An 8,981-nucleotide genomic window follows, 5' to 3' on the forward strand; every position below is an offset into this window, starting at 1 on the left:
CTCATTTAAAAAAATTGAATCAGGTTTGACGACCTGTTTTCCGTAAAACCACATTGACTGGCATTAATTGTGTTCACGTTGAATCCCATATCAATTTTTCCAGCCCAAGATTACCCAGATCATCTGATTGTCCTTTTTGATTACTGGCATGACATTAGAACTCTTCCAGTCCTCTGGAATTTCCCTACCGTTCCAAGATTTATTAATAATGAACACCAGCTAGCCAGAGATCTCCTCAGCCAGTTCCTTTGGAGTTAGTTATCTGGGAACGCTGATTTAAAAACGTTTATCCCTCCTAGATGTTTTCTAACATCCCCTTTGGTTGCAAATGGGCTGGGAAATACTTCATAATCCTCACATGTGGAATGGATCATCCTGCTTCTTCCCAAGCTCAGACCAGAAATATTTATGGACTTCTGCCTTTTCTGCATTGTTCTTAGCAGGTTTATCATGATCATGATGTAGTGATGTGCCTACACCATTGTTGGGGGGGGTTGTTTGTTTTTTCTGATATGCTTAAAAAAACTCCTCCTTGTTGTCCTTAGCCATGCCAGTTGTGCTTTCTTCCCCCCGATGTCTCTGGCCTCCCTTATCAATTTTCCACACTTCATTACTTCAGATTGATTACTGTCTACTTCCCCTTTCCCCCTTTTGTTACGTATTTTTCTAAGAAAATCAATCACAGAAGAAAATAGCCCCCCTTCCCCAGTGAAATAGCCCCCCTTCCCCAGTGAAATCTCATCCAGATCATTTCCCCCCAAAGGAACAAATCCAGATGCAATTGCAGACTCTGAAAGAAGAGAGAAGAAAGCTCCTGGGGTTTAAAGTGACTGGAGAGAGGAGAAGCCAGGAATATCTGGTAGGTTCCCATTGTTATTACCCAGCAGGGACAGGGGCGTGGGTCTCTCTCTCACTGGGTCAGCCTCACTCTTTGACCAGTACAGTGAACAATAAAAATCAAAAGATGCTCACATTGCTAGATCAGCACCTAAAGCAAAACACACAGGGGTCACTAGGAAGAAGAACTCAAACAGCCACAAGCTAGGCTGCTCCCGATGGCTTGCAAGGAGCTATCCCCCTGGCAGTTACTTCACTAGAATGGCCCTGTGCCACAATAAAGCAGACTTGCTCCAAACGCAAAATCGGTGGCCACAAACTAGGGGGCGGAAAGCGGGAGGTGCAACGCACAGTTGAAAGCAGCATTTCTCAAACTGGGGAGCCCGACCCAAAAGGGGGTTGCAAGACTATTGTGGGGGAGTCGCGAGGTCGGCGCCTGCTGGCCAGGCGCCCAGCTCTGAAAGCAGCACTGCCACCAGCAACAGTGCAGAAGTAAGGATGACCTGGTATGAGGGGGCTGGGTTGTCACAGCCTGAAGTATTTTCAAAGGGGGTCCCAGAAAAAGAGTTTGAGAACCCCTGGTCTAAACCCAGAAAGGTTGGGCTGAGCAGGCAATGGGACAGAGAGAGACACTTTCCACTCCAGCGGACTAAATACAAGGAAGCAAGAGACAGATATTGCCTCAAAAGTATGAGCAACCATAGAAGGTTTCTCAGCCAAACATGATGAGGATAAATTGTGTGTGACCCTGGGAGGAAGGGAAGAGACATCAGCGATAGCAACTGGCCACCGGCTCACAAGCTTCCTAACTCTGAAGAGCGTTAAGCGCTGGGAGAGGTTAACTGGGGTGGGTGTAGAATCTTTGACCTTGGAGGTTTTTAAGGACAATTAAAGTACATTCAGGGGCCAGTTATATGTCCCCTGAGTCTCTGTTCATGACCTGCCTTTCCTTTTCCTTCGTTTTAATCCGTTCATTACAGGAACAGACGAAAATCGAGAGGTGCAAGGTCGTGTCTGAATTTGAGCAGCTGCGCCATCTACTGGAGGAACAAGAGCGGCTCCTGCTGACCCGGCTGGGAGAGGTGGAAAAGGAGATTGTGAACTGGCAGAATGGGAGCGTCGCTAAACTCTCGGAGGAGATTTCCCATCTCAGCGAGCTGATCAGTGAGTTAGAGAAGAAGTATCAGCAGCCAGTGAGTGAATTCCTGCAGGTGAGACTTCCGTTCTAGGCAAGAACTGGAGCCTAGGCAACTCAGTGTCTGTCACTTTTGATGTATATTATCTTTGTTTTCCAATCACTTTTCATTGGGATTTATTGTATTTCATTCAAATACGTTGATTTTTTTACTTTGCATTTTGTCATGGTGCTGAGATCCTGGGTGAGATGGGCAGCAGGGATAATAGGCCGGTGGAGGCTCTGCCTCCCCTGGTGCTGCCGTGGTTGCGGGGTTTGGCGGCAAAGTTTTTGCTTTATTATGCCCCATGCAGGTTCTGGGGCAGCTGAGGAGGTGGCTATTCAGCTTCCTGGGTTCCTCAGTAATCTCCCTGGACTCCAAAGGGATTGTCATTCAGGGTTGCAACACCTGGCTTTTCAGCCTCTTGAAAATCACTGGCGCCCACAATGCCAGGTTAGCCGTGGAGGCTCCCTATGCAATGTACACTCAGCGGGGAGCTGCCTCAGCCAGCCAATGGGAGATGCTGATGAGAGGGATGTGTGCTAAGCCCGGAGTTAGAACCTAAACCTGGGCTGCAGGGAGGCTCCTAGCTCTGCGTGGGAGTCACAAATGGGACCCACTCTCCTCATTTAGGCATTTCTTGTGAGAAGGGTTTAGGCCAGGGGTTCTCAAACTTCGTTATATTGCAACTTTCTGCTGACAACAAAAATTACTACATGACCCCAGGAGGTGGGGTCAAAGCCCAACCCCTGCTGTCCTGGGCGGGGGGTGGCGGGGCCCTGTAACCTGAGCCCCACCACCCAGGGCTGAAGCTGAAGCCTGACTCTTACCATCCAGGGCTGAAGCTCTTGGGTTTTGGCCCCTGGGAGTGGGGCTCAGGCTTCGGCTTTGGCCCCAGGCCCCAGCAAGTATTGCCAGCCCTGGAGACCCCATTAAAATGGGGTTGCGACCCACAGTTTGAGAATCACTGGTTTAGGCACCTGCTTAATGGCAGACAAAATGGCTGGGTGAGGGGATGAAGCAGGCTCTGCCCTCAGAAGCCTGTAGCCTAGCGGTTAGTGTACTTGTTTAGGCTGTGGGTGACCATGGTTCCCGTCTGCCACCTGTTAGGTGAGTGTCTGCCCTAGGGGATGGACTGCAGTGGGTCTTGCTGGTTGAAGCTATTGTGCTTTATTTACATATTAATTAGACCAGAGACAGAATGAGAATCACCCTCCAGTACAGTGAGGCCTCTTCCCCTTCCTCCGGCCCCATCCCTGGCTCTTGTGCTTACCTGATCGGCCCTGTGGGAAAGCTAGGAATAGGAGCTGCTCTTCTCCCTTGGTTCATTGATCTCACAGAGGCTTGGACATGACGTAGGTCCCCGGACACCGGACACTGCCTGCCAGAAGCTTGGGGGACTTGTACAGTGAAAATGTAGGTGCAATGTGTGTTTAGGGGCTGGTATCCTCATTTCACACACGAGGCACGGAAAGATGAAGTAAAGTTTGCCAAGGCCACTGAGGAAGGAGCCGGGCCAGCAACTGAACCCGGATCTAAGCCTGCCCAGGCTATTAAGCACAAAGGTAGTCACTCTGTGTTAGCCAATAAAGGTCTATCGGTTGGGCAGCAGGTGTGCCAGCTGGGCACACCAGTAGCGCAGTGGCGTTCAGATTCTCATGTGGCCAGATCCCAACACCTAGGGGCCTGCTCCACTCCAGAACTGATTGATCCATTCCTTAGTTCATAATAACTGATTTGTGCTTAAAAGGGGCAGTGGCAGGAAGGTGTGAAATTAACAAAGCACTGTTGCTCACCAAATAGAGCAGAGGGTCATGGGGATAAAATGCGTGGAGAGGTGCAAAGACCCTTTGTTGTTCATTCTAGTTGTTATTGCTGTGGGTCTGAGCTCTCTGTATCTCTCTCTTTTCTGTAGGACATCAGAAGCACCCTGAACAGGTACGTGGCTCCTTCTCCCTCCCACTTGACTGTGTGGGAAGCTCGCCCCAAAACTCAACAGCAAAGCACACAGGAGAGGGGCACAGTTCAGCTTCTCCTCTCTAGCTGGGGATGACTGGCTGATTCTGATTCCCGAAGGAAGCACGAGTCAATTTGATTATATAAACTAAGGGTACGTCTACACTACCCGCCACATCGGCGGGTAGTGAACGATCTATCAGGGAGCGATGTATCGCGTCTCATCTAGACGCGATACATTGATCCCCAAATGCACTCCCGGTCGACTCCGGAACTCCACCAGGGTGAGAGGCGGGAGTGGAGTCGATGGGGGAGCGGCAGCCGTCAATCTCGCGCCGCAAAGACGAGAAGTAAGCCAATCTAAGTCGGCCTAAGATACGTCAACTTCAGCTATGCTATTCTCGTAGCTGAGATTGCATATCTTAGATCGACCCCCCGCCCCTTAGTGTAGACCAGGCCTAAGGGGCCATACTGCAGTCACGAGGTATGGTTTTTGCTCCTAGCCAGTCTATAGCTCACTTACTGAGAGCAACCAACCTTCAGCGGCCTGTGCTTTCGCACAGGCAATATAAACCTACCCAGAACCTTGGGTCATTACTCACCTGTGCTGAAGCATGTTCTGCCATGGCTTTACAGTCCGGGACCTGAGTTCGTTCAATGAAAGCTACCTTGGGTACCTTAACTGGCATTGCAGTCACATCCCAGGATTGCAGTGTAAGCCATACCCTGAATAAATAAAGCCCCATCTCCCTAGCTCAGCCTTTGGGGCAGAATCACCATTGGTATAGAAATCTCCCACTGCTGAACAAACCCCCAGGGTAGCTTCCATTTCTACTAGACTATAGAATTAGCCATCCTAAGGAAAGGACTCGTCTGTCATCTGAATGTGTGTATTGAGTAACTTGGATACCTGAGGGACTGACACGTCTGGAAGTGGGCTTTGGGTTGTTTCATCTCTGTGTCACGGGTTAGGACCCTGGGCAAATCAGCCATGATCAAAAATCTGCCCCACCCGATGAGTCTTTGGGGAGTTGGGTTGGAGTTCTCAGTCCAGTTCTTGCTGGATACATTTGGTGGCAATGATATCCAAAAGACTGAGATGACTAAATGCCTTTATATTTGTTTTGGGAGGATGGGGGCCACAGAGAAATTAGTTGTCCAGGCTTGTGACAGAGGTACCGTCCCACCATGCCCCTCCCCCCGACGCAGAGTGGTGATGCCTCAGTTTCTCCACATGATCTTCAGCCAGCTTCCCCTGTAGAGGTGGCTTAGCCCTCCATCCAAGACACTTATTCAACCCCTTCCATCCAGGGTTACAGACTCCTCTGGTCAAAATCCAACAGAAACGCCAAACAAAAGAATCATCAGGCCAGCTGGGGTCTGCTTCCAACCTCCTTCCTAGCAGGCAGGCTCCTATCTGCAAGTGTCTGTCTCAACACCCAGAACCATGTGCCTAGGCTTCAGTCAAACCAATAATCCAGTACAGGCCCATTCTCTTGCCATGGGCTCTGGGCAGTTGCCATCCCCAGACAGCACTGATTTCAACTGAAGTTATGCACCTATCCCTAACCCTAACCCTAACCCTAACCATAACCCTGGCTGCTTAGTACAGCAGAATTCACTGGCGTGAAAGTCACGTTACAAGCTGATAAAATGAAGACCAACCAATAAAAAACTGTGTCTCCCTCCAGGTGCAAGGTGGGAGACTTCCAGCAGCCACTGGAGATTTTTCCAGACGTGGAAAAGAAACTCAGCAATTTCTCTCAAAAAAATATTGTTCTGAAGGAGACACTGAGGAAATTCAAAGGTACCAAGGGGGTGGAAATCCAGATGTGTGTCTGTGACGGGGAGGATTTAGGCACTATGCAATTGGCTGCTAAGGGAAAGCCCAGCTAAATAACAGTGAAGGAATATTTCATCATCTCTGAATTAGGGATAGGGTTTGGAGAGGTGTCTATCATTGTGTTCTCATAGATGGATTTGCTTATCTATCAATTACTGAGGAGTGCGATATACTGGGGATGACATCAGTTCTACCTAGGGTGATCAGACAGCAAATATAAAAAATCAGGATGGGGGTGGGGGATAATAGGAGCCTATATAAGAAAAAGACCCAAAAATTGGGACTGTCTCTATAAAATCGGGACATCTGGTCACCCTAGTTCTACCTAACACAAAGGGATCAAATCATATTCTTGATTCTATTTTATTTCAAACTGCCTCGGAATTCGCAGGAGGTGAAACTCACCCCTCTGCTGAGAGCCAGTGATCCATCATCTCTCACTTGAATTGTATTATGGAGATTCAAGAGGTGCATAGATCTTGGCCTGGCCCTTCTGTAGAGGGATGAATTCACACTCTGTCCACCTTAATTTCTCTCTGTCTGGATAGCTCTGTCCCATCCCCACCATTTGTTTCCCATCATCAAAGCCCTGTTAGACTGGTGAACTGCAGAAGTCTTATCCTAAAGATAACACCATGACATCCCTCTCTTCTCTCTCTAGATTCTCTGCCATCTGAATTGGAGGTGGAATGGGGTGAGTGTCTGGAAAAAAGCTGGAAAAGTGACTTGTGTCAGGTATATTTTCCGACTGAGAAGACCATGAGAGTTGTGGCTCAGGCTTTGCTTGCAGAAGAAGTGTCTGAGGTCGGACAAAGTAGCCTCTTGGCAATGAAGGAGGATCTTTACAGGAAAGAGGGAAGGCCTTTAGCACCCCAGTATTAGTAACTGCTGTTATCGCATGGGAGTGAGAAGAGGGCTGCCGGGCCATATGGAGACTGGCCAGCTCCCATCACCACTGAAAAATGGCAAAACAGCTTTGCTAAAAATTGGAAAATTTGGAAGTTGTTTCAATTTCTTGTGTCTCCAAATTCCACCCGGTCCCTGGGCTGGGAGAAGAGTCTTGAGTTGGTTCCTTTTCCATTCCCCGTGGGCTGGGGTGACCACCTGGGCTCTTTGGTACAAACAAGAGGCCTCTGCTCTCATTCAGGGCCACTGATTCCAGCCCTGCAGAGTCATTCCATGTGCCCTGGGGTTTGCGTTCTCCCTTCAGCTGCCTTCTGGCTGGGTACAGGACGTCTCTTCAGCAGGCAGCATGATTCTCTTGTCTCTCTCTACTGCTGGGAGTGTCCTAGCCAGGACGGGGCTGCTGGGGAGTGTGAGAAATGGTCCCAGCCTCCCCCAGGACTGAGCTCTGCCCCTAATGCTCTCATTCTCTCTTCCCAGCGAATGTGACTCTGGATCCGGACACGGCGAATCCTCACCTCGTTCTGACCGAGGATCGGAAAAGCGTGTGGTGGGAGGACACACCTCAGGATCTGCCCGACAATCCTGAGAGATTTGATACGTACTGCTGCGTGCTGGGCCGGGAGGGATTTACCTCGGGGAGGAATGACTGGGAAGTGCACCTGGGGCAGCAGGGATTCTGGAGTGTCAGGATCGCCCGAGAATCTGTGTGGAGAAAGGGATGGATCAGTCTGGACCATGCCGAGGGGATCTGGGCTGTGGGGCTCTGTGGGGGACAGTACTGCGCTTACCCTGACACCCTGCTTCCTCTGAGTAGAAGGCCTGGGAGGATCCGAGTTTCTCTGGACTACGAAAGGGGGCAGGTGGCTTTTTTTGATGTTGATAACAAGGCCCCGATCTTCACTTTCCATCCTGCCTCTTTCAATGGGGAGCGAATCCTCCCTTTCTTCTGGGTCTGGGAATCACAGCTCACGCTGTGTCCCTAAGCTATGGGCTAGTCTATCCCAGTGTGGACCACGAACCGGGCTCCTCTGGCCTCTGACAAGCCCATCTCTATGATCCTGGAAACTGAAGTGTATTTCTGAGGTGTCAAAAATGAGGAAGAGAGTGAAGAGGTCGAGCTAGAGAAGCAAACCGCATGGCTCAGCCTGTGTGTCTTCATCCTCCGTTCTTGGGGAGGATTGTAGATGTCGGAAGGATGAGTAAATTAGAAATTCTATAGCAAGTTCTCTGGATTCTGTAGCCCCTGGGCAAAATTCCATGGGAGCTCCAGCTAATTGTTTCCTATGGAGTATTTGACTTGAAGTGAAATGGGGTATTTATTTTGGCACGGAATTGGGTTTATTTTACTCTGTTCCCACACGGTCAGTTTCCGGGTTCCCATTCATGTGTTTATTGACATTGTTGGGAGAAGGAGAATCTGAAGGCTTTGGCTGCTGGTTAGTACTAATAGGGCCTTTAAGGATGTTTGGGACTGTGGATGTTTCTGCTTAAAGCGATTGGCAATCAAAGGGTTAACAATGTTGACGAATGAAATCACCCTCTTTAGGTTTCAGAGTTAAAGCCCATTGATTTCAATGATGTACTCCACATTTCTCAAGGCTGCATGGTAAGGATGGGTGAGGGACAACAAGATGGGTCCTGAAGGATGGACCTGGAAAGAGATGGAGAAAATTTTATGGACTTTTATAGTGTTAGTGTTTTAGCAAGTGGATTCTATGTCTTTATGATCCACCAGATGATTGTATTAAAGTGTCTTGATCGCTGCAATGGGCTCTCTGGTATTTCCTGTTTAGTACACAATACGGTAGCACCTCAGAGTTACGAACACCAGAGTTACAAAGTGACCGGTCAACCACACACCACATTTGGAAATGGCAGTACACAGCCAAGCAACAGCAAAGTCATAAAAAAGCAAATACAGTACAGTGCTGTGTTAAACGTAAAGTACTAAAAAAAAAATAAAGGGAAAGCAGCATTTTTCTTCTGCTTTGTAAAGTTTCAAAGCTGTGTCAAGTCAATGTTCAGCTGTAAACTTCCGAAAGAACCACCATAAATTTTTGTTCAATGTTACGAACATTTCAGAGTGACGAACAACCTCCGTTCCCGAGGGGTTTGGAACTCTGAGGTTCTACCAGAGAGAAATAAGCCAAGGAACCCTCAGAACTGTCTAATGGGTGCGGTGGTTGCTTTTTACTGACATTCCCATTGCCATGAGGGTGGGTCACTTCAGTGAAAGGGAATGGCAACCAGAAGAACTTTCTCAC

General features: G+C 48.9%; 1 protein-coding gene across 1 annotated transcript; it reads left to right on the top strand.

Moving 5' to 3' along the window:
- The first annotated feature begins 765 nt into the window (after positions 1–765).
- Positions 766–8,720, top strand: LOC116827229 (E3 ubiquitin-protein ligase TRIM15-like). The gene is made up of 6 exons (XM_032784598.2): positions 766–859; positions 1,818–2,048; positions 3,928–3,950; positions 5,660–5,775; positions 6,473–6,505; positions 7,195–8,720. The coding sequence occupies exons 1-6, from the start codon at positions 776–778 to the stop codon at positions 7,698–7,700; spliced, it is 993 nt and encodes a 330-aa protein (XP_032640489.1). The 5' UTR covers positions 766–775; the 3' UTR covers positions 7,701–8,720.
- Positions 8,721–8,981: the final 261 nt, after the last annotated feature.

The sequence above is a fragment of the Chelonoidis abingdonii genome, chromosome 12 (assembly GCF_003597395.2).
Source record: "Chelonoidis abingdonii isolate Lonesome George chromosome 12, CheloAbing_2.0, whole genome shotgun sequence".
In the NCBI taxonomy this organism is placed as follows: Eukaryota; Metazoa; Chordata; order Testudines; family Testudinidae; genus Chelonoidis; species Chelonoidis abingdonii.

Coding starts and splice junctions, on each gene's coding strand:
- LOC116827229 (XM_032784598.2), top strand. CDS start 776: ATGCAATTGCAGACTCTGAAAGAAGAGAGAAGAAAGCTCCTGGGGTTT. Junction 860..1,817: donor GGAGAAGCCAGGAATATCTG/GTAGGTTCCCAT, acceptor CGTTCATTACAG/GAACAGACGAAAATCGAGAG. Junction 6,506..7,194: donor TGAATTGGAGGTGGAATGGG/GTGAGTGTCTGG, acceptor CTCTCTTCCCAG/CGAATGTGACTCTGGATCCG.